Source organism: Haplochromis burtoni, unplaced genomic scaffold (genome assembly GCF_018398535.1).
Source record: "Haplochromis burtoni strain Fernald_Lab_line unplaced genomic scaffold, NCSU_Asbu1 Contig_550, whole genome shotgun sequence".
Lineage (NCBI taxonomy): Eukaryota > Metazoa > Chordata > Actinopteri > Cichliformes > Cichlidae > Haplochromis > Haplochromis burtoni.
Window position 1 is genome coordinate 188746 of NW_024582911.1, and position 26762 is coordinate 215507.

A 26762-nucleotide genomic window follows, 5' to 3' on the forward strand; every position below is an offset into this window, starting at 1 on the left:
GAGTTCAGATTTTTCCAACTCGAGCGGTAGACGCGAAACGCGCGTATGCACAAAATGCAACACAAAAACTCACGTGTGTGGTTTTATTCGCGAGTCAAACGCGCCAGACGTGCTACACTGATGCGCACTTCATGCGTTTTCGCATTTTCGCGACAAAATCTGCTTCCGAATTTTCGCGGGACCTGCAATCACGTGTCATTGCGCTTTTCCATTGACTTTACATGTAAACCTGACGCTCTATTCGCGTCCATCGCGTTCGGTGTGAACACACCATTACACTGCCCTAAATAAATATCTTAGAAATATGGTGTTCAACCAAATAATCTGGATAACATTACCTTGGTGTCCAGTAATACTGTGAGGAATCAATGATTTTTGACCAGGTATGCCCTTCAATGTGTATATTACACAGGTATGTAGAACTGCATTACATTTCTGCAACTTCTCAACACTTAGAAACATCCTGTCTCAGAGGGATGATGAAAAACTAGTTCATTCATTTATTACTTCTAGGGTGGACTACTGTCAATCATTATTATCAGGTAGCCCTAAAGACTTCCTGACTCCCAGTAGATGTCTTTGACTAGACTGCCGGCTTACTTGTGGTTCCTAGAATGTTTAAAAGTAGAATGGGAAGCAGAGCCTTCAGCTTTCAGGCCAATCTTCTGTGGAACTAGTTCCCAGTTTGGAGTCAGGAGACAGATACCCTCTCTACTTTCAAGATTAGGTTTAAAGCTTTCCTTTGATAAAGCATATGGTTATAGCTGGATCAGGTGACCCTGAATCCTCCCTTAGTTGTGCTGCAATTTTTATTAACTGTGTGTTTATATACCAATCTGCATTTAATCATTAGTTATTATAATTCTTGGACTCTCTTCCATACCGAGTCTTTTGTCACTATGGCTCTGCATCGGGGTCTGGATCTGCTGGAGGTTCCTTTCTTCCAACCTTCAGTGGGTGGACCGAGGTGGACACAGTTTTTAATATCCTCAGGGAAGAGGTTGTCATGGAACGAGTCGTCGTCAAACACCACTTCATAGAACTTAGCTGTGGTTAGCACCACATTTGCTCTGGTAATAATGGCCATTCTTGTATTTACAGATCAGTTTCTGACCCACTGCCAGCTCCTGCATGGCAGCTTTGCTGCGCTGAGGTATGGCTGGTGCTCTGTGTCTGTGGCTAACAGGACTTTGTCTCTTTGCAAGCATCTGCACAGACAGCATGCTAACACAAAGCTAGCCAAGAACCCAGAATGATGTTAAAGCTGAGTGTATGCTGACTTCAGCCTAGCAGCCAGAGCCTGATCTTGAGCAGGTAACAAAGGCAGTGATAAGCAGTCAAGCCTTTTATCACCTTTTACCTATTCATGTTCCTAAAGCAGAATCACTACAGTGATTGCTTTGAAGTCTCTTTGGGCTGTTTTTCCAACTTTGCTTTGATTTGTTAGTTTTATGTTCAAACATAAACAACAAAACAAAGACTGTATGTGTGTTCTCAATATGAGAGGAATTTGTGCTGTTGTGAATGGTAAATGGACTGATTCTTATATAGTGCTTTTCTAATCTCCTGGAGTACTCAAAGCGCTGTATACAACATGCCGCATTCACCCATACACACCCACTCACACAAGCACTCTATGCTTTGTCAGTACTTTCTAACTAATATACACTCATACGCATTCATACTCAGATGGATGCTTTGGAGAGCAAGTGGGGGTTAGTATCTTGCCCATGGATATTTGGTATTCAGACTGGGGGAGCCAGGAATCGTCTGACCTGCTCTACCTCCTGAGCTACATTACCTACAGGGTGGGCCATTTATATGGATACACCGTAATAAAATGGGAATGGATAGCAATATTAAAGTTCTGTTTGTGGCACATTAGTATATGTGAGGGGGCAAACTCCTCAAGATGGGTGGTGACCATGGTGGCCATTTAGAAGTCGGCCATCTTGGATACAACTTTTGTTTTTTCAATAGGAAGAGGGCCATGTGACACATCAAACTTATTGGTAATGTCACAAGAAAAACAATGGTGTGCTTGGTTCATCCATCCATTCGCTTCCGCTTATCCTTTTCAGGGTCGCGGGGGGCGCTGGAGCCTATCCCAGCTGTCATAGGGCGAGAGGCGGGGTACACCCTGGACAGGTCGCCAGTCTGTCGCAGGGCCAACACACAGGGACAGACAACCATTCGCACTCACATTCACTCGCACATTCACACCTAGTGGCAATTTGGATTATCCAATTAACCTATCCCCACAAGCTGCATGTCTTTGGACGGTGGGAGGAAGCCGGAGTACCCGGAGGGAACCCACGCAAACACGGGGAGAACATGCAAACTCCACACAGAAAGACCCCGGCCTGATGGTGGAATTGAACTCAGGACCTTCTTGCTGTGCGGCAACAGTGCTAACCACGGTACCACCGTGCTGCTTGGTTTCAACGTAACTTTATTCTTTCATGACTTATTTACAAGTAACTTTGTTCACAGCCATTGACATGTTGAAGTGGTTAACACGTGAGGAGCGGATCGAAATTGTGTTGATATCTGGTGAACGCAGTAACCGGGTCATTGCAGCAGATTTCAATGCAAGACACCCTACGAGACCACCCATCTCCCATGCTACAGTTAGCAAACTGCTTGCTAAGTTTCGTGAAACTGGTTCAGTGTTGGATTTGCCAAAATGTGGACGCAAGAAAACTGTCACTAATGAAGAAACATCAGTGGCTGTCCTAGCTTCATTCAGCAAGAGCCCACAGCGTAGCACTCGCCGCATGTCACTGGAGAGTGGCATTAGTCGAACATCCCTTCGGCGGATATTAGCTACTCACAAATGGCACCCTTACAAACTCCAGCTACTGCAGCATCTCAACGAGGATGACCCAGATCGGCGCACAGAATTTGCAGAATGGGCAAAACAAAAATTGGAACAGGACCCTCAGTTCACGCAGAAGATTTTGTTCAGTGATGAGGCAAACTTTTATGTGAATGGTGAAGTTAACAAACAAAACCACCGCTATTGGTCTGACACTAACCCACATTGGATGGATCCCTCCAAGACTGTTGGAACAACAAAAGTGATGGTTTGGTGTGGTATATGGGGTACAACGATAGTGGGTCCATTCTTCATCAATGGAAACCTCAAGGCCACTGGATATTTGAAATTGCTACATGATGATGTGTTTCCCTCTTTATGCACTGAAGCTGGCACGTTCCCTGAGTTTTTCCAGCAAGATGGTGCACCACCACATTATGGGTGCCAGGTCCGAGCATTCCTAGATGAACAGTTTCCTGGAAAGTGGATTGGTCGTCGTGGGCCAGTTGAATGGCCCCCAAGGTCTCCCGATCTGACCCCCTTAGACTTTTATCTTTGGGGTCATCTGAAGGCAATTGTCTATGGTGTGAAGATACGAGATGTGCAGCACCTGAAACTACGGATACTGGATGCCTGTGCTGGCATTTCTCCTGCGGTGTTGCTATCAGTGTGTGAAGAGTGGGAGAAGAGGGTTGCATTGACAATCCAACACAATGGGCAGCACATTGAACACATTTTATAAGTGGTCAGAAACTTGTAAATAACTCATGAAAGAATAAAGTTACGTTGAAACCAAGCACACCATTGTTTTTCTTGTGACATTACCAATAAGTTTGATGTCTCACATGGCCCTCTTCCTATTGAAAAAACAAAAGTTGTATCCAAGATGGCCGACTTCTAAATGGCCACCATGGTCACCACCCATCTTGAGGAGTTTGCCCCCTCACATATGTGCTACAAACAGGACTTTAATATCACCAACTATTCCCATTTTATTATGGTGTATCCATATAAATGGCCACCCTGTACATTACCATGAAATGGTAATTATGTTTCAGTGCATTTCAGGTCATTTTAGTGAATAATACCAAAGTAATAGTGTAAAGACTTATCTTGTTCTTCTTAATTAATAATGGTTTAATTTACTATCCTTGCATAGTGAGTTTCAGTTTCTTTTTTCTGGGCAAAGGTTTCTGATTCCAAAATGTAAAACAACAAGGTTTAACAAAAAGGAACAGATAAAGGAACCTGAAGCGGAACCTTTGTTTTGAGAGCAGACTTTATAAATTAACAGCATTTCAAATTAGTTCATCAAGAGAGGGTATCTTCATGGAAGTTCAAACTTTATGCTAATGACTTTTAAATATGAGGTTATGGTTAGCATCCCATTGCAACTATAAATTTTGGCAATTTGTTTGTAATTCTCAGTTGTCCTGTGAATATTCTGCATTAATACATGTTCACAAAAACATGATGACTAAAGTCTTCCTAAATGCTCTAAATACCTTCGTATGTGCTTATTCAGGCAGCCGGATGGATGAATCGTCAGATGTGGAATCAGAGCCTGACCTTCCACTGAAGAGGAAACAGCGTAGGAGTCGGACTACTTTCACAGCAGAGCAGCTGGAGGAGCTGGAGAAGGCTTTTGAAAGAACACATTATCCTGATATTTACACTAGAGAGGAGCTGGCCCAGAGAACAAAACTTACTGAGGCCAGGGTCCAGGTAATGCATTAGTATTCAACTATCCATTAATCCATAGATCTCTCCAGCCACACGTTACACCCTACATCTGTCTATTTTTCATTCCATCCTTGATCTCTTTTTTTTTTTAAACATTAAACCCACAAACAAAGACACACTTACTCATTTCAAATGTTGAAACTCACTACTTGAACTGAGGGACTGATAGAGAGCATCTCTATAAGAACATGAATAATGTTTTTTATTGAGAACCCGTGTGTCGTCGAACACAATGCTGCAACATTCTCAGTAGATTAATTAGTAAAATATTTGCTTTTTTAAAATCACACAGACTGGTTAGAACCTTTACTGCTGACTATGCAGCATTCTACTATATTCTACTAACTTGCTGTACTATTCAGAAGTCTTGAGCCATCACTTGTTTCTTTATATTTTGCTTTTAATGAGCAAGACTGTCCAGTCATTTTTAAAAATGAGCAAAGGTTTTTCAGGTTTCTGGAAACCTTCCAAAGTTTTTTTTTTTATTTTATTTTTTTTAAATTCTCTTTAACTAATTTTTCCTATTCCATTGAACATATTCAGATGTGTTTTGCATGCTAACTCTGACCTATGTGTCATTCAAACATAAAAAGGCACCTAATTCAAAGGATGAACCAGTGTTGTGTCTGTCGGGTTTGCCAAATGGCACAGTAACAGAACCCAGTCACAAGACTTCCTGAACAGTTACAGTAAGGTTATTTACAGTGAAAAAACAAGGTGTGCAAAACAGTTCCAACAAAATGTGATTTTCTCAGTGGTGGGGCAATTTCTCCCAAACACACTCTCCACAGTTCTTTCCGAAATATTTACAAAAACCTTGGTGCTCTCTCCAAAACTCTCCATGGCTTAGTTTCCTTCACTAAGAGAAACACAACAAGATCACTTCTTTGGATGAGCCAGGGTTCAACTAACTATTGTCACTCAATGATGCAGTGTTGATTGAAGCTCAACCGCTCTACTAAATAGTGCCCTTTGACGGGAACATCAGCGGCATATGTATGATTGCCAGCAAGTGTATGTGGCTCAAGAGTGGGAACTTCTTCAAGGTCCCAATGCTGCAAAAAGAAAAGAACACCACACACACACACAGAGGAGGGCGAGAAAGAGGGCTTGAGGTGGAGGGAACCCCACCCCCGAAATGGCAGGTCAGGCCAGCAAAGACAGAGGGACCTCATGGTCCCTCTGTCTTTGCTGGCCAGTGTCAATACATAACAGACAACTTAACAAAGACCGAATTTTAAAATGTTCTAAGGAATATGATGATGAAATAAAAACAATGAACAAACTAAGTAGCTTGTTACAAAAATACATTATTTTCTTTCATATCATTGTGTTAATGATAACACAGGTTGGCAGGTGTAAAATTGTATTTTTGCACCAAGAAGGTTATGATTAAAGATCGGTTTGCTCACCAGCTTGCTTTGGAGTGAATCCTTAAAAAATGAGGAAACTGGACAACTAGAGTACAAAAAATAGGACGTCTTAAAAGGAATCTAAAGTAGATGAAAGATATAAGAAATGTCCATAACAGGATAAAATGACCTGACATAGGACCTGAGAGATAGTTCTGGTCCTTCAGTTGATTCATCTATTGCTCAACAAAGGTGATGGTCAAGAAGCCATTTATAAGGAAGGGAAAGTGGGAGAGAATGTTCTGGTATGCCACATTAAAGAAGAACTACTGGCTGCATTTCAATTATGAATGCAGAAAAGTACTGTCAGATTTTGACCCCGATGCAAAGTTTCTGATTGGCATGGCTGCCAAAAACAGTTCAAGCTGTGATGAACAATAAAGTTGGTCATAGAAATACTGACTTTTAATCTCATGAGAATTGTACAAACTCTGTACTTTCAAGTATGTTTGTTTTCAGTACATCACTGTACATTTCCCATATTCTTAGCAAAATATAACGAAATGAGGTGTGAGACTTTTTCACAGTGTTTTATATATTTGTTCAGTGTGCAAGACTAACTCTCTCTAACTTCTGGAGACTCTGCCAGCTGTTCACATCTCCACTAAGGAAACTGGCTTTGGTCTCTGTTTGACAGCTTCACAGTGCCTCAGTTGTGTTTGGGAAAATATTGTAGAGTTCTAACAACAGCTGTAAGTTTTCAGCAGTAGGGTGGGTGCTGCATTCCTCTTGCATGTCTCACTCCCAGATTCTTGGCTGGAATTTGTTTTTCCCACCAGTTTAGAGTCTGCCACTCATTGTAAAAATCAGAGCAGATCATGGAAGTCTTCGCTCTCAGGGGAACTTTAAGCCATAACTGCAAAGTGGCTCAATCAAGTCACAGAAAAATGAGAAAATGAGAAACCAGCGTGGCATGGAAACTCCTCCAAGCCTGCCACTTAGGTCATAAATGCCGACCTCAGAATTATCTGTATGCCTCGACTTGACAATGGTCATTTTACGTCCATCCTACTCACAGAATAAGTTACTGGAGTACAAATTTAAAAAAAAAAAAAAATCCAACTCAATGCCCACCTTCTAACTTGCTTTGAAGCTAACTATTTCTCATTCATGTTGACAAAATTTGTAACTTTGGATTATGGCACAGTTAAGTAGGCCTAGTTATAACTTTACACTACATTTGAATACTATTTCTGTGTCCTTAAGCTGAGGCCATGGAAGGTTTCAAAAAATATATTAATATTAAATACTGTATGGTAGAGATATAGTGATGGGAAACAGAGAACTGCAAAGACTGTAACTAAAAAATATTTGTGGTGTGTCAAATCAAATCATTGTTTCAGTACTACTTAATGTATAAACATGGAGAAACAAAAAATAAAACCAGTTATAGTCAGCTTGAATGATTGTCACTGAAATTACTGATTTTGCATGGTTGCAATTAGCAACCCATTTTGTTCTAAAAACATCTATTATAGTTGGTCAGAATCATTGGAAATGAACGGGGTTGTGCCTATGGAATCCATGACACACCCACGTTTCTAGTACTGGTCCTTTTATGTGGACTTTGTAAGAAATTACACAGTGATTCCACTTCAGAATAGGACCACCCTCATTACAGACCAATCGGGTGCCTGCTTCTTTAACTCTTTTCAGTGTACAAACTACCATGTAATCAGTAGCTGGAAGACAAGTAAAGACAGACATAATGTCGTAAGAGACACTTATTTCTTCTGCCCTCACAGCATCTTTCCCTTTCTCCACAAACTTCAAGCCAGGAACTTTGAGGTGTTGGAGGTAACTGATTGATCACACTGACAATGAACTTTAAAAATACCCCCTCATTTAGGTATCACTGGTACACCATACTGACTCGGTATAGTTTCCCTTGGGTATAATCTGTTGCATGAGATGTGATCAGAAGCATTGTCTGTTTTCAAGTGCATCAGACAGTCTGTGATACTGGAGGTTGGGGGCCTTGTGTTGCTAAGACAGGCTGGCACTTTCCTCTGCAGTTGCTCTGTCTCTGCATCCACAGTGTTGTTCTTTTGGATTACTGAATCTGTGGCTGTAATTAGTTCCAAATGCGAGATTTTTTTGATTTGACATCAAAATTAAAATCGTTCAAAAGGATTGCTTTCTCTGCTTGAGTTAGTTATCTGTCAGATAATTTCTTCTTCCACTTGTCCACATTCTTGGAGGGAAGCATTCATCTCTTCACCAGCTGTTGAGGTCAATTCAATTTAACTATCCATCCTTCCATTTTCTTCCACTTATCTGGGGTTGGTTGAGAGGGCAACAGCCTAAGCAGAGAAGCCCAAACCTTCCTCTCCCCAGCCGCCTTCTCCTGGGAACACCAATCCAAGGCCAGCTGATATGGTAAATGGTAAATGGCCTGTATTTATATAGCGCTTTACTAGTCCCTAAGGACCCCAAAGCACTTTACATATCCAGTCATCCACCCATTCACACACATTCACACACTGGTGATGGCAAGCTACATTGTAGCCACAGCCACCCTGGGGCGCACTGACAGAGGCGAGGCTGCCGGACACTGGCGCCACCGGGCCCTCTGACCACCACCAGTAGGCAACGGGTGAAGTGTCTTGCCCAAGGACACAACGACCGAGACTGTCCAAGCCGGGGCTCGAACCGGCAACCTTCCGATTACAAGGCGAACTCCCAACTCTTGAGCACGATTATCTTTAAAGGCTTGATTCACTAGCTGGGCCCACATCCTCATTTTAGGTTTGACAGTGTTTTAGTAGGTAAGATAAGATAAGATAAGATAAGATAAGATAACCTTTATTAGTCCCACACGTGGGAAATTTGTTTTGTCACAGCAGGAAGTGGACAGTGCAAAAGTTATGAGGCAAAAATTAGAATACAATAAGAATAAATACAGTACACAACTGTACAGAATAGAATAAAATAAAATACTATATACAGTAGAATAAAATAAAATAAATATACAATAAGATAAAAATAGAATACAAATACAAATACTATATACAACTGAGTAAAAATACAACGATGACAGAAAGGATTATTGCACTTAGTATTATTGCATATGTATGGATGTGTGTGCTTGATCAGTTAAAGTCTTTATTATGGAGTCTGACAGCAGTGGGGAGGAAAGACCTGCGAAATCTCTCCGTCCCACACCGTGGGTGCCGCAGTCTCCCACTGAAGGAGCTGCTCAGTGCTGTCACAGTCTGCTGCATGGGGTGGGAGATGTTGTCCAACAGGGATGACAGCTTAGCCGCCGTTCTCCTGTCACTCACCACCTCCACTGGGTCCAGAGGGCATCCTAGAACAGAGCTGGCCCTTCGGATCACCCTGTTCAGTCTCTTCCTGTCCCCAGCAGAGATGCTGCCGCCCCAGCAGACCACGCCATAAAAGATAGCAGAAGCCACAACAGAGTCATAGAAGGTCTTCAGGAGTGGGCCCTCCACTCCAAACGACCTGAGTCTCCGCAGCAGGTACAGCCTGCTCTGCCCTTTCCTGTAGAGGGCGTCTGAGTTATGAGTCCAGTCCAGTCTGTTGTTCAGATGAACACCAAGGTACCTGTAGCTGTCCACAGCCTCAATGTCCATACCTTGGATGTTCAGTGGTTGCAGTGGAGAATGCTTGTGCCTGCGGAAGTCTACCACCAGTTCCTTGGTTTTACTGGCGTTGATCTGGAGGTAGTTCAGCTGGCACCAGTCCACAAAGTCTTGGGTCAGTCCTCTGTACTCCTTGTCGTCCCCATCAGTGATGAGGCCGACTATTGCAGAGTCATCAGAGAACTTCTGCAGGAAGCACTGGGTGGAATTGTGGGAGAAGTCTGCAGTGTAGATGGTGAAGATCAGGTGGTGGTGGTCAGAGGGCCCGGTGGCGCCTGTGTCCGGCAGCCTCGCCTCTGTCAGTGCGCCCCAGGGCAGCTGTGGCTACAATGTAGCTTGCCATCGCCAGTGTGTGAATGTGTGTGTGAATGGGTGAATGACTGAATGTAGTGTAAAGCGCTTTGGGGTCCTATGGACTAGAAAAGCGCTATACAAATGCAGGCCATTTACCATGAAGAGGAACGGAGCCAGAACCGTTCCCTGTGGGGCCCCCGTACTGCAGACGACCCTGTCCGACACACAGCCCTGAGTCCTCACATACTGTGGTCGGTCGGTGAGGTAGTCCAGGATCCAGGTCTCATTCCACATCTATGCATCCTTGCATTAGAAAGCAATCCAAAGATATCATGTTAAAATGATGATAGGTCATATTCTGTTTCCTTTCCGTCACGTCTCTTCTACAGAGGTAGTCAGACCGTATGATCTACTTCTGTGGTTTTTGCACAAGTACCTCAAGGCAACAACGCCTGCTGTAATAGTTTAAGTCTGCTCTGCAGATATGTCCAAATCAGCTTCTCTACATAAAAGTCACATTTTCATTTGCACTAAATGAAAAAAGAAGATTCCTGGAAAAAGTGGGCAGGTAGAAAGCTGCAAGCAATGCAAAGATTTCTGCTGTGACCCTAGAGATGTGTAGGTGTTAAGTATGCCTGTGTTAAATCATGTGAGTGGTATAGTTTAATTGAAATGAAAACAAACATGCAGGACTAAATGTCAAGAAGAAACAGTGGATAATGAAAAAAAAACTTATTTACTCACAGAAACACACACTACAAACATTTATTTGCTGAAGTTTTACCTTTGAAATGATGGCATGTCCCAATATATTAATGCTTAGAGTAAGTTATATGTCCTGAATCATTTCAGATATTCGGGACAATGAAATATAGGCTTTTGAATGTGGATCTTGCCCTCTGTGTGAAATTTCACAAAAGGACTATCTGTATGTACTTTGTGGTGAGAAAAGGTAAAATTCTCTTTCAGCGGAGAATCTGTGAGACCTAGAGCATGGCATCAGAATAGAATCAATGTAAATGTGCAAATTCTTGCTGATTTTAAATTCAGCTATTCAGCTGACTCAAGAGTTGGGAGTTCGCCTTGTAATTGGAAGGTTGTCGGTTCGAGCCCCGGCTTGGACAGTCTCGATCGTTGTGTCCTTGGGCAAGACACTTGACCCGTTGCCTACTGGTGGTGGTCAGAGGGCCCGGTGGCGCCAGTGTCCAGCAGCCTCACCTCTGTCAGTGCGCCCCAGGGTGGCTGTCTTTACAATGTAGCTTGCCATCACCAGTGTGTGAATGGGTGTGTAACTGGATGTGTAAAGCGCTTTGGGGTCCTTAGGGACTAGTAAAGCGCTATACAAATATAGGCCATTTATCATTTTTGGTGTTTTCCTTCCAGCTTATTTATATATATTTCTCTTTCAAGGTGTGGTTTAGCAATCGAAGGGCCAGGTGGCGAAAACAAGCAGGAGCCAATCAACTTGCAGCATTCAATCACCTTCTGCCAGGTGGATTTCCTCCTGCAGGGATGCCAACACTTCCTACATATCAGCTGCCAGAATCCAACTACCCGACCAACACTCAAGGTAGAACAGATAATCCTTTCACTGACAGATTACAAATGTGACCTAAAGGTTTTCCTAAGGAGTTCGTGGATACTATGCTATTTTGGCCATGTTCTTACCAACAAATAATGATTCATGATAGGCACTTTTACACCTATATTGCTGGGTCTTTTTGTGTGTGTGTGTGTGTGTGTGTGTGTTTTTGACTGGATGCATGGAACAATTTAATGATCAATTTAAGTTTTTCTCTGGAAGAGGTCCTGATATGCCAATAATGTCTTATCTCTAGCAGAAGAAACTGCAGTGTTGTCCTCTATCTAGTACATTAAAGCATATTGCCTCAGAATAAAAGTATTGTTTCAATTATAAGAATGACTTACTAGGTGGTTTCACAGAATAAAAAACTGATTGCAGAGAGTATGCCATTCCCAATTAATGTTAGCGTGTCATCAAAGCACTCACAGAATTAGTACTGTATTGAAAAGCATTAAGAAACTGTATTGTCTACCAACATCAATGCATATTTTGCAGTTTTAACAAAACAAAATCTCCATGCCAGGTTGTTCCTTTGCCCGTCCTCTGCCACTGCTCCAAGGTTTATGAATTTTGGTTTGGTAGATTTTGGAAAAAGCTGAAAAATTCCCAGACAGAGAGAGAGGTGCGATACAACCTGCTGTTGGAAATATTTGTAATTGTAACTATCAAAATGCCAGTCAGGTTTAACCCAGTTTTCCCTGTTGTGTTTAGTTGTAAAGACATCCTAAAGTAGATACAGAAGCCTCCAATTAAGCCTATTTGGTATCACATCCACACTATGCAGGTCTCTGTTCAACATACTGTGGGGCATCATGGTGGTATACTTAAGTTGTCAAACTTGCGTTGTTTATATGTTGGTGTTAAATATATATATGTTCGGGAATGTGTTTTTTCTCATCTGGTATACAGACTGGTAGAACAGGTAGCCTAGCCTAGCTAGTGTCTTATTTACATAAAGGAAGGAACCAATGTGTGAAGTGTTTTACTTTTCAGATGGTGGGGCTACTGTTCACCGTCCCCAACCCTTACCTCCTTCCACCATGCACCAGAGTGGTTTATCAAGTCCTGACGGCAGCACTGCCTATGGTCTGGCAACCAACCGGCACAGCTTCTCCAGCTACACTGATACCTTCATGAACTCTAGTACTCCTAGTAACCATGTCAACCATGTCAGCAATGGGCTATCTCCACAGGCAAGTCCTGCTTTATCGCTTTATGCACGAGGATAAGCATTTACTCAGTCATGAATAAAAATATATAACATGAAAGGACTCTATTCAGTGTATATAATTTATTCTATTCATATTCGTTTGAAAATGCAAGAAAAGAAGGGGATAAGTAGTTGTTAATTCAATATAAATAGGAAATAAAAAAACAAGCCATAGACCAAAATGGATTTTGACATTTAATGCCTTTGATACTTTTAACCAGGAAATTAAAGTCTTTGTCTATCTTTTACTTGATCAACTTGGAGCAGTGATACTTCATACAGCACTGTCATGATTATGAGCTGGAAATAATGCATGTGGGTTCTCACCAACAGTGTTTTAGTCACAGTAGTCTTTTTGTGTTATATATTTTTACAAGACATTCAAGTATATTGTTGCTATGGCTAGAGTAAGTTAGGCAGCTTCCCGCAACATGACCATAGGTAAATATTAATTTCCATTGTGGAAAATAAACATTTTAATTATGGTGTGGAGCCTGATTGTAGTGACACTACAAACCAGATGGCTCTATGGTAAGTTTTAAGCTTAGCATTTCTTGTCACGATCCACAGTACAACAAGTTAGTGTAGATGTTCCAAATAAAATCTTATTTTTAAATATTTCTCATTGAGAAAGTCAACTGAGTGATGTGATACAAAAGGACCTGATATGCAGGCAGGCAATCAACCCCAACTGCTTGGACAAAATACACCCCAGACCCCTGTTCAAGGCATCGGTCTGCAGGATGAAAGTGAGAGAAAAGTCAGGAATGTGGAATATGGGTTCCAAAAATAGACCCCTCCTTACCTGCACGAACACTGGATCTGGGGCACCCTTTCAGGTGAGGTCTGTCATGGGGCTGGTCATCCCTGCCGAGTTCTACATGAACTGACGGTAATACCAGCCAGTCCCAAGAAACTAGTCACCTTTTTTTTGTTCTTGGGGTCTGAGCAGGATGTGATCCCTGCTGCTTTGTCTGTTCTGGGGTGCACCTGCCCTCCTCCCAAAATGGTACCACAGATACTGTACCACCTTCCATCCAACTGCACACTTCTTGAGGCTGGCCGCGAGCTCCGTCTGCCTCAGAGAGTTCAGGACTACGGCCAAACAAATGATACATCGATTAAACTTGTCACTGTTGGACTGAAATGCATTAATGCACTTGGGACACCAGTCAATTACATTGAGACCAAAATGACTCTAAGACTACAATAGTGACTGTGTCCCAATCCAGCGACCGTATGCTTCGGAGTACGCGCAGTTTGTGTACTAGGTACGGCGCGTACTAGGAAGTACGAGAAGTGCGGAAGTGAGAGGCTTGTGAAATGGGACGGTCTAGCCTGCTCAGGTTCCCTAGCAACCATGATACTAACCGCGAGAAACGTTTCATACAGCATTGTTTGACAGAAATGAAGGAGAAAAAATGTTTTGTTGTTCATTCATTTTTATGACATCACTTTGATTAGTTGAGTATCTGAGGCTGAGACCACGGGACTGTAAAAACATAATTGTTGGGCTTCATTTCTGTACTGAACAGTCATTTCAAGATTAGCTAGTAAATAACAATTAGCTAATGTTGTTCATGAGACTAAAATCATCTCACTTTGGTAATGTAAATATAATATGGACAATATTATATTCATTCTCAGATTATTATGATATATTAGAGCAGTGAGCATGAACTCTGTGTCAAATACTGAGCTTCAGTAAAGATTCAAGTTGCATTTATTTAAATTTCCAATCACCTTGAATCTTCACTCAAAAACAAGTATCTTTGACAGTGTATATATAGATGTAATATATATAAGAGACAAATATTGTTCTTTTAATATGTTGGCATTACTAAATTTGGCTCAATGCTTGCATATATGCGTTAAAAGAAAATGTACGAGCTGTGATAACTGTTGCTGGTAGAATGAAGAGTAGACTCATATATTAAATATTCCTTTATTGGGTGAGAAAATCATACCATGTCATAACTGCTTTAAGTCATACAGAATAGATATCAGAGCCTTAAACAGTCTGACTTCTGCTAAATGGGTCAAACTGGGCAGAAAGTATACAAACACATAACATCCCTATAGAATATGATGTAACACTATTGATCAACTTACCTCAGAATATATGAAGCATCTATATATAAAGCAAAATTACAGCAATATGATACAACAAACGCAGCAGTACTACTAATCCAAAATACTCAAAGCTTCATAGAACTGAAACAAACATTTATTTTTAGGTCCATTCTGCTGCTGATACATACTTTAGGTTTCTGAATATTAAACTTGTTTCTGCCTTTCATAGTGTTTAACTTGAAGGCCCTGAGTACTTTCTCCCACACTGAAAACACTGGAATGATAAAATTATTTGAACATTACCTAATAAGACTGATTCAGGACAGACAACAGGACTCTCCATCTGTCAGCTCCTGCTGGCTCTTCCTCCTGCTCTTCCTCATACACTGCTGAGTTTGTCCTGGTGGATCATCAGGGCACAGCACAAGAGAAGGAGGATTTAGTGTTTGTGTTATTACGAGTCAGGCCCGGCCCTAACCAATCTGGCGCCCTAGGCAAGATTTTAGGTGGCGCCCCCCTGCATCGGCAGTGTTAGTGTATGTACTCACAAGAAACCGAATAGCTTTGTCTTTGACCTTTTTTTTTTTACTTAAAGAAAGCAAATTCACAATCAGAATAATTAACAAGATAAAAAAAATATATGAATAAATAAATGAATACAAAAAATAAAAAATGAATATATGAAATACAATAAATTTTACATACATAAACACAATAAAACGTGTCAACAAGTTGGATAAAATAAATTAAAAATACAATATAAATAAGGCAACAGGAACACCGCTTGATGCTGCTGCAAAACTGGTGGGTTGTGCTGCTGAGGTGGAGGCAACAGGAAGACCGCTTGATGCTGCTGCATCATGGCTGGGTTGTGCTGCTGATGCTGCATCACTGGTGGGTTGTGCTGCTGAAGTGGAGGCAGCAGCGGTAGATGTGGTAGATGGCCCAGGGGTGGGATTTAGAAACTTCAACAGTGCATCTGAAGAGAGGAGTATGTGACACCACTGAGTATTAAAGTCTAATAATAAAAACATATGATTCCAGGAATAAAATGAAATGATATAATATAAATGAAAAACCAAAGAGATATATGTATGATGTTAACTGATATGCAAATTAGATTAGATTCAATTTATTGTCATCATTACAGTGAAATGCTGAATAGCAGAATGCAAAGTAACAGTATAATATCATATGAGAATGTTATGTTATGATTATCTTTGACCGAATCACAGCAGTGCTCATATTAAAAAACAGCATTCCCTCTCATGTGATATTGCTTAATTAACATTAATGATGTGCACTTTAACAACTAGGCTTACAACTATAATCTATACAGGGGTGGAAAAGTGACTATTACCTGCAGGGTAAACGTTAGCTAACCAGAAGGCAATAACAATGTAAACAAAAAACACCTGCTTAAAAGATGAATACAAATGAGGAATGGTGGGAAAGGTGGGAGTACTGTAATTACCTAACGTTACATTATTATTTTCCATAACAATTTAGCCCCCTCCACAATATTAACTGACGTTAAAACAGTTAACTAGCTATTTATTGATTAGCAATTAGCGAATCATGTAACATTAGCTTAATGCTAAAAATTTAGGTTACTATCACATTCAGACAAATAATTTCATGTAGGCTAACGTTACCTACCTCTGTCTTTTTCTCGTTTCTCCTCCTCTTCTTTTCTCTTTTTTCTTCCCTGGGCACCTGACAGTTTTGGCCGTTTTGACATCTTGTGTTGATTTTTTGATGTGGTGACGTCCAAAAGGAACCATGATACGGGAAGGGAGGGGGCGCACCGTGCGGGGAGGGGGGGGCGTAATGTTGTAACAAATAATATTTCTATTAAATAAGCTTTACTTTGCATTTTAATTAACGTGGGATTATTTTTTGTATTTAGAAATAATAGTACCAACTTTTTTTTTTTTCAACATTTGTGGCACTGGCGTGGCGCCCCCTGATGGACGGCGCCCTTAGCATTTGCCTATACGGCCTATGCCACGGGCCGGCCCTGTTACGAGTGCTAAACAAGAAGAGCTCCCAGATGGTACAGTGGACACATGTGTGACTCCTGTGATTAAAGCATCTTTCTTTCAGCTTAACGAGTGAACCGTCAGCTCGTTCAAACACACAGTCCGTTTGGCTTGACACCACCAAACAGAGGCAGCAATATAACATAGCTAACATTAACAGTGCAGTGAATCCTGCTTGTGCCGTGATATTCAGGACTGCAAACCGAGCAGCATCACTGACTTTCAGCTTGTTGTGTTTGTGGATATATGACTGACTTTAATTATGTATAAAAACATCACATCTCTGTAAGATTATGGTCAACTATTGAATGGCGTATATTTTTATACCCACTGCCGCGCTATGAATTGTGGAACATATGAGACCACGAAGTGTACACCGGACCACACTTCAAATTTGGGGAAATCGACGGCGCATTGGAGTACACATTTGGAGTACACTTCAGATTGGGACAGCTGTCGTCGTGTCACTGTGACGTAATAGGTCTCAAAATGCGTACTCCAACACAGCTAAAGACTCTTTTAGGAGGTCACAAAAGAACACTTAACAACATATAAAGAACTGCAGGCCTTATTTTGTCTCAGTTAAGATCACTGTTTGTGATTCAACAATAAGAAAGATACTGGGCAAAAATGATATCTATAGTATCCATGGGAGAATGGGCAAAAAAACCACACCGTTGACCAAAAAAGATACCAAAAAGAATACAAGAACTCATCTCACATGACAAAAACAAAACAAACAAACAAAGAAAAACCCCCATCTTAATGAATCTATGGACTAACAAGACAAAGACTTTTAGAAGGCTTGAGACCAGCTATATCTGGCATAAAACGAATACAGGATTTCATAAAAAGAACATCATACCAACAGGTCATATAGGCACCCACTCACTCACTGAACCAAAACAAAAGCAAGATTTAATTTTAAGACAATAATCTGATGCAAAACATAATATGTATAGTATTTTGAATATTTCCGAATGGTAGCCCATCCATATCCCAATGCAAAATTCTAGACTACATGTGCTAACACATACCTTAAATTACTTTTTTTTCTTGTTCTTAATAACCAACTTCAGTCTTTCACAATGGTATATGACTATATTGAAAAAAAAGTTTATTAAAGAAAACATTGTTATAGATGGAATCCAAAATTAATCAGTTAATTAACAGTTTTACAGCGCAGTGGTGTGGTTAGCATTGTCACCTCAATGGCTGGTGTACTGTATAGGGTGTACTCTGCCTCCTGCCGGAGAGCTGGGATTGGTTCTAGCCCACCTAGGATGGCTTTACGAAAACCGTTTAATATTGCTGTTCATATGGAGTGGCAGGTTTGTTTATTTAATTAAGATTTTTTTCTGATCTAAATGGTCTAAATGGCTTGCAGAGTAGCACTGTGTGAGCCTGGGCTCACAAGTCCATATGATGATCTGTACAGTACACATCATAAGTAATTTTTATCCTCAGCATCCTGAGTCCCTTGAAGGTAGGAAGTCATTTTTTGCCATTTTTTATGGAACTTCTCTCCCCTTAATCTGAGCTGAAAAGTCATCTTTTCCAAAATATAAATACCATTTGATATCCCTGTTGAAGTGATCTAAATTTGGTGATTCAGCTTTGTAGCATCTTCTGCTTATTGACTTTTTACAAGCAATTAACAAAAGCCTTGCTAAAATGACAAAAAAGAAAGATCTTCGCACTTAGGTATTTTATATCTAAGTAATTTATACAGTTAAATTAGAATTTTATCCAAAATGGCCTTTTTTTTTTGTTGTTCAAAAGATATGGGTGTGATTGGCACACAGGTCCCCACACTGCCTCTACCACGGCTCCAATGATTCTGAGAATCTGCTCCTAATTTGTGGTGTGATAAAAAAAAAAAAACTTCTAGCTAAATATTTGTAGTTTTTGGATCTTCAATTCTTCTTCCCCAGAGAAATTTTTTTTCTTGTAGGCTTCAGCTAAAATGTTTTGTCTCCTAAGGGTAACACTGGCTTTATTTTTGTTAAATAGTAATCCCTTACATGTAGATATCTAAAGAAGTCTAGCTGATCTAGATTAAATTCCTCTCGTAGACCTTTTAAATTGCCTTTTTTGCATTAATGTACATAGTGCTGTTATAGCCTTGTTTTCCATTGTTTAAAAACTCCTTCCCTAATTTTTGGATGAGGTTTACAATCAAATGCAGGCCAGTCAAGCAACCCAATATATTCTTCCAGACTGAACTAACTTACAAACGTACTCTGTATCCCCTAACGCAGATTGAATTGAAAATGACTCAGCTTTAGTTTCTATTATTTTCCATTTGATTTGTAATAAGGCCAACATGCACAGACTAAAAACCTCATCTGAGCAGCAAAAAAAATACTGCCTCAAACTCCTCAAATGGAGTGTTTTAATGCATTCTTAGTCTCTTGCCAGCCCAGATAAATCTAGATATACTTTTGTTCCAATGCCTAAATTGAGTGTCAGGGATAGTGAAAGGTATTGACTGGAATAGATTAATATACATAAATAGAAGAGTAATCTTGGGGAAAATATTCATTCTGATTATATCAAATCGGAATGTAAGTTGAATGCTGACTGCTGCCTGATACCAAGCTTAATGTGATCATTAATTTTGTAATAATTAAATTCCTTAAAATATTTTGTTATTATCATGCCAAGATATGTAGTAGATTTAGTCTTCCATTTTAATCTGTGTTGTTTGCTGATTAATGAAGAGGGAGAGTAAATTATAGCCAGAGTTTGAGTTTTGTTTACATTAAGTTTGTAGCCAGAGTATTTAACAAATTCCTCTAGCAATTTCAATAGCCTCAGGAAGTTTCTGTCTGGCTCGCAAAGTGCCACTATGACATTGTCCACAAACAACGCTACCATTTATTCTTGTCCTCCTACTTCAATTTTTTTATGCTGTCATTTTGTCTTATCGGTTGTGCCAATGGCTCTATGAAGAGGGCAAACAGTGTTGGGCTGAGGCAGCATCCCTGGCAGGTTCTTCGTTGTAAAGCAAAACAGCTGGTTAAATGACCTTGTAATTTTATCTCTATAAAGACCTTTAATACACTGTGTATATTGAGGTTGAAATTCAAATTTTTCTAAGACTTTGTACAAGAACGTCCAACTAACACAATCAAATGCCTTTCTGTGTCCAGACTTACTGATAGCATTTCCAATTTTGTTTCATGAGCATGATTGATTAAGTGAAGGATATGCCTTATATTCTCTTAAGCCTGTCAACCTTGAATAAAACCAGACTGATCTTCATCTATCAACTCAGGTATGAGGTTTTCCATCTGTTTAAAGAGTATCGAGGTCATGGTTTCATTGAGAGATTTTAGGAGAATTGGAGACGTTCCTCCCTAAAGGTCTTATGCCATTTGCTTTGTCCATTTTCATTTTGCCTATTGCACTAAGTAGTTCCTTTGTTGTAATTTCTGAGAGCAGTTTTCTATTTTGTAACTCTTCTACAGCCGGTAAATCCAGAAGCTAGAGAAATTTTCTTATTTCCAATGCACATTTTGCTGGGGGTTGTGAATATATTTTTCGGCAACAATCACAGAACACGTTTGGAATTTCCTCTGGATCAAACAACATTTGGTCTGTTAATGGATATCTATTTTTATGAACTGCACTAATAGTCTTTTAATATGCCTAGCTAGATATTTTGCCACTTTAGATCCTGACCCATAATAGAGTTGTCTAGTAAATCTGAGTTTCCTTTCTAGCTCATTACTCAAAACTTCATCCAGCTGCTGTCGTGTTGTAATAACACAACAGCAATATAGTAACATGTAGTGCTGTTTCCTCACTGTTTTTTATGTTGAGATTCTAACTGTGTTAACTCATTGGTCAGCTTTTTGTATTTTCCTTCTCTTCTCCTTTTCAAAAAGCAGTTTTCGCAGTTCATTTTCTTCTCATTTATGTTTTTCCTGTGTCGCAAATTATAATGCCGTCCACTGGGCTATTTTTTTCTTCAATGCAGCATTTTATTTCTTCTTTCATTTCTTGATTATTTAAGATTCCCACATTTAATTTTCAGTGTGTGTTTTTGGTCCTTCTGACTAGATGAATATTGAGGAAGACAGTACATTGATCCAACAGATCCGTTCTTCCTATTTTGTTATCTTCCACTCTGTCTATCAGCATAATTCATGAAAGAAATCGGTCAAACTTGATAGCTGAGTCGCCTTCTTTTCCTCTGAACACTGAATATACAAATATTATTCATCCTCAATCTTGACTCTAGTTCTGGTAATTTTTCCTGCAGGCTTTCTTGTCCTTCCAAACTTTTAATGAGAGCTGTGTCGGCCTCTATTCCCCACTCCTCCCATTTCTCCAGTCGCATGTTTGGATTTCATTTTTGAAATGATCCAGGTCTTTCCTCATGTCATTTCTCAGGTTCTCACCAAAAGACTGGAGGGTTTCTTGATGTCTTTATTTAAAGCTCTTTTAGTTCATTACTTATATTTTCAATCGAGTGAGTCTCTAGCAGACTGCAGACATCTTTTCCAGCCTCATGTCTTCACATGTCATGCATGTCCTCTTGTTCGTCTTGCATCTCACTCTTGGAATAACCTCTTTTGTTCATCCCATATCAATCACCCTAAAGTTATATACCACTGGAACAATTTCTAGCACTATTCTTGTTAGATTTCAGGGGATTTTATTGCAGACTATCGAGAGCTGAGAAGTTTGGCTATCTATCCATCCATAACATCATCAGAAGTCCACTTCTCCTATTTTTATTGACAGGAGAAGGAACATAATGATTTGGTGACCAGAGGTTGTTGTGGAGAGATAGGGATAAGAAAGGAGACTAAAGGAAGTTTGTGCAGAGTGTGTACAGTGGTTCCTCACTATAACGCTTCACCTCGCTGTTTCGTGTTTTGTGTGCAATTTTCCATGTTTTTTTTTTTTTAATACAGCGCATTGTGTTCTGTGTTCTGATTGGCTGTCAATCATCTCTTGCCGTGTCTCCTGTACAGTACAGAATGCGTTCAGCTTGTCAAATTTACATAAATCTTTGATCGCTAGCAGTGTGACTCTGAAGTGCTGTACTGTATGTTTGTAAGTTCAACAAACACAACAATGTTGACGAAACGTCAAAGGCTCCTGCGGTAGAACCCAAAAGGCAGAGTAAGATGCTAACCATCACACAAAAAGTTGGACTTCTGGACATGCTAAAGGAAGGTGGAAGTTACCATATTTTTCAGATTATAAGGCGCATTAAGCAAAACAAAACAATTAGATAAGTCAAACTTTATTTGACTCATTCTTCTTGCTTCCTCTACTTCCGTACCATTGATACATTAATGTTGAATTCTCTCGCAGCTGCTCTATTCCCATTTTCTGGACCTGAAAACAGGGTTTGATCTTTGATTTCTATAATACTGGACTTATTTTTCTACGAAGGTTTAAACTTTGAGATTGTTTGAACAAGAGAGAAACGTGTGAAAATGATCATGCCTGTCTGAGGAAAGTGTATAAAGTGTGTAGTGAGAGGTTTTACAGCCATAAAACATCTATAATAATTGTAAAAAATAAAGTCGGCTACTTCATGGATTTCACCTATCCCGGGTTATTTTTTGAACATAACTCCCGCGATAAACGAGGGACTACTGTACATAGATAAAAATCGGTATAAATACTGATGAGAAGTTGGCTACTGGAACAAAACCACAGACTTAACATTTTGAAACAGCTGTGTTTTGGGCATATTGTTCCTTTTTAGCCAGAAGTTAGATTAAATGGACAAGCGGGTAGAGTTATAAGTTATCAGGTTACTACTTTGCTTGATTAGTAAGCTACATTGATAAACTGTATAGGATACAATACACAGACACACATATCAACTGATTAATGCACTAATAAAACAATAAATATGGTAAAATGGTAAATGGCCTGTATTTGTATAGCGCTTTTCTAGTCCCTAAGGACCCCAAAGCGCTTTACACAACCAGTCATCCACCCATTCACACACACATTCACACACTGGTGATGGCAAGCTACATAAATATAAATATAATAAAGTAATGAACTAATAAAACAATAGAATTTTAGTCATCAAAACTGACGCCCAAAACTTCTTGTATGGTCTGTAACAAAGAGCAAGCAACAGTATTAGTAAGATAATTCCACCTGGGGATAGCCCATTCCTCTTCCAATATTTGTGAGCACCAGTGCACAAAGCAATGTCTGTAAAGACATTGTTGAGTGAGTTTGATGTCCAATAACTTGACTGGGCTACACAGACTCCTGACATCAACCTGACAGAAAAGCAATCCAGGCCTTCAGTGTCTGACCACACAAATGCACTTCTCAAAGAATGGTCAAAAATTCCCATGAACACACTTCTAAACCTTGTGCAAAGCCTTCTCAGAAGAGTTGAAGCTGATAGGCTGACATCATACTAAACCCTATGGATTAAGAATGGGATATTACTGAAGTTTAAATGTGTTTGAAGGCAGACAAGTGAATACTTTTGGCAATATAGTGAATTTGAGCAGCAGTGTTTTGAGATGAAAATGTGGAACTGCCCTGTTAAAGTAGAGAGTGACAATGATGAGAGTCCCCTTCCTCCTTATGGTAGAACCTTAGAAAAGATAAAAAGCATGCTCCTCCCTGTTTAACCAAAACCTGGCCAACAGTGAGGCAAGTCCAGGTGGGGGGAAAAGCATTGATACTTTGACTATTTGTCTGGATGGGGTGGGCTCACAGTACTAATGGTTTGTAACTGACTCTTGAGATGAGCAATATGTAGTGTCACCGAGGTGAAAATAAGTTCTAGAGAGATTCTTTAATAACAAAGACTGATTAGCAGGTATGCCCCCATTACTGTTTGCAGTTTAAGAAATACTGGATAATCTTAAGCAGCCTGAAGATTTCATTAACAAAATTAAATCTTTAGTTTAAAATGATAAGTTTTAAATAAGTGTATCATCCTTTCAAGTATATTTATACTATTGCCTGTTTTATGGTAAAACAAAGCCATGACATATCAGTCCACTGTGGAGTACATCTTATCAAATTTTAAATTCAAATCCATTCTAGTAAATTCATTTGACTGAAACAGTATTCATTCCTGACATGAAATTTGCCTGCAGTAAAGGCTGCTGGATTCTGTTTATTGTCCTCTTGGTCTATTCTGAGTCCCGGCTGAAGGGTTTCCATTATGGCTTTACTGGCATTGACCCTTTCATCATGTTCCCAAGCATTTACATGAGATAACAATGCAGGGAGAATTTCTTAAGATCTCACTTCAAAATGGCAGGAAGACGATATGCTGTATGTCTGACAGCCAGTAATTCAATTTGAAACAGCTATATTGCATTTGCAATGTAATTCACACAAGCCATTTCTGCACCACCTCCTCTTAAATTGAATGGGAAAGAATTAGAGGTGGACTTTCATGTTGAGACTGAGTACATCCCAGTTCCAACAGTTACTGACAGACAGACAAAATGACAGTGTGAAATACTATCCCTGTGATGGCACTGCATGTAAATAGGGACAATTTCACAGCTTTACAAACAGAGCTGTTTCAAACCTCTCTGAAAAAGAAACCTTTTTTAAGCAGCACTCTGTTTTTTGGACAAATTTAATTTTGTTTTACAGCATTCTAAATGGTGAGGATTTTTTCTTCTTCTTTTCAGTCAGGCAGCCAGAAATGCTTCACGAATACCTTTTTATCAGGACAGAAAATTCAGTGACATGGCTTGAAAGATGAAATGATTATTTTCCTATAGTGACCCCAACACCTCAGCACACCATGACAACACATTTCTCCTCTCACATTTTCTCTCCAATTTGTTGTGAGAGGAAGATTTAGCCTGCTTTGGAATGGTGAAGCTCTCTGGCTTGCCATTTGTTAGATGTAGGTGTTTTAGAGAGAGAGAGAGAGAGAGAGAGAGAGAGAGAGAGAGAGATGAGATGAGAGTAGAGGGAGGAAGGATAGAATAGAGTGCGTTTCAGTGTTGGGGGATCAGAGCTTCTTTGGTTCTCCAGCTCTGTCTCTTGATCCATATCCCCAGGCCTGCCTGCCGCACTAACTCAGGCCTCTGCTCGTGATTCCTGACAACTGTCGGCCTGAGATAAGAGGTGGGATGGGGTGTGTGTGTGTGTGTGGGGGGGGGGGGGGGGGGGGGCTTGCCTGCACACCATCCACCCCCAGCAATACTGTAATATATGCTTCTGCTTCCTCAATGAGGAAATGTGTTGAGTTTTATTCAAGAAATGGGAGCATTTGTAGCCCCCCCGCACACAGACACACACACACACACACACACACACACCAACCACCTCCATCCTCAATTAAATATTACTTACAAAAAAGCGCCCCAGTTTACAGTGTGTAGACATGGAGACATAGTTCTATGCACCTGAATATCAATGACAGTTGTACCTAATACTAGGCTCAGCTGCTATTAAAATTTGCAGTACTAAGCCCTTTGACTGGGCATGCTGTCAACTGGCATGCTACCATGTCAACAAATCAAAAAGGATGAGCACATATATTTACATCATTCCCGTAATGAGAAATGGATACGAGATGGGGGTGTGGGGTGTTAATTGGAAATCCCCTGAAACACAGACACTGCTTTAGTTTGGCAAGACGCAAACCAAGCAGCTTTATCAAGAAAATAAATAAATAAAATGCAAGACCTACTCAAGAAAGCTGCCAGAAAAGCTGAGGAATTTAAATCATACCCACTGATGTTTGTAGGATATATTTTTCTTTATTTGTCACTTAGAGTGTTACCCTCTCCTCCTCCCTCAGTAAAAACTAAACATATCCACTGAGTTCTGTCTGACTGACTGAGTGGGTAGAGAAGTGTTAAGCCTCTCTAGTTCTTGTGGTTTGGATAAAATGTGGGTGTTGATTGGCTACAGATAATATTAACTATAACCTGGAAATAACATCTGCTTTTCTGTTTAAATGCTTGTGTTTTTACAAGTTCTTGTATCATGACCAAAGAGTGCACTTGTCTCCAATGAGTCAGGGTAGTTGCAGTATTTTTCACAGCGGTTATTTGATATTGTGACTTACTCAAGGAGATTTACTGCTGAGTGTGTCTTTATTGTTGACATAACGGTAACAGAATAGTGGCACTTAACTGTCCCAAAATAAGATATTTGTCTGTCAGTTTAACTAGATTACATTGCATTTTTTTCTTAGAATTTGTCTTACAATAGACAAGCAAAGATTTCTTCCTGCACTGTTAGACTTTTCATCGCCACTTTACAGTAACATACTGGCGTCACTGTTGCCAGCGTCATACCGTGACGCCGTGTTACGGTAGCTTACCGTTCTGCAGGATGATACTGTTTTTTTGCTGGTGTGGTATAATACTCTTGGACAAATTATGGTAACGCACCGTAGCCTTTTTTACGGTATCTTACTGGCGACAGTGATGCCAGTGAGATCCCGTTATGTCGTTATGTCGTAAATTACGTCAACAAAGTAACATCATACTGTGATTAAGAAATTGGTATACTACCGTTTATTCACGGTATGTCACTGTAAGCCCGCTGCAAGGTAATAAACTGCAATATATTAACCAGTAACTTACCGTTATCACACATCATCAGTACCAAAAATATTCATCTCTGCTAGAGGATACCGTGTCCCAACAGGCGGTCATTTACTGTTTAACAGGTCGTAATTTACCGTAATTTCAGTTAACAGTAACATACTGTAAGAGACTGGAGGGTTCCAAAAAAATTGGATGGATGGATGGATGGATGGATGGATGGATGGATGGATGGATGGATTGATTGATAGATAGACACACACACACAAAATATAATTCATGTGCTTTACACCACTTTATTTCAATTCTGATTCTTCCCTGCTGAAATACACATTTCCAAAATCAAAAACTGAAAAGAACTGAAAACATATTTTCATTGAGGAAGCACTTGTTTTTACTAAACCATGTAATCCATTATTTTCTCAGATGGTTGTACAAACAATAATG

At 40.0% G+C, this 26762-nt stretch overlaps 1 protein-coding gene across 2 annotated transcripts in view; it reads left to right on the plus strand.

Moving 5' to 3' along the window:
• The window catches only part of LOC102311149 (paired box protein Pax-7), a 182172-nt gene that overhangs the window by 75872 nt on the left and 79538 nt on the right, over positions 1 to 26762 (plus strand). For both annotated transcript variants that reach the window (XM_014329539.2, XM_005948203.3), the window contains exons 5-7: positions 4344 to 4543; positions 11283 to 11442; positions 12451 to 12650. In XM_014329539.2, coding sequence (XP_014185025.1) covers positions 4344 to 4543; positions 11283 to 11442; positions 12451 to 12650 — 560 coding nt within the window. The remainder of the gene's footprint in view (positions 1 to 4343; positions 4544 to 11282; positions 11443 to 12450; positions 12651 to 26762) is intronic.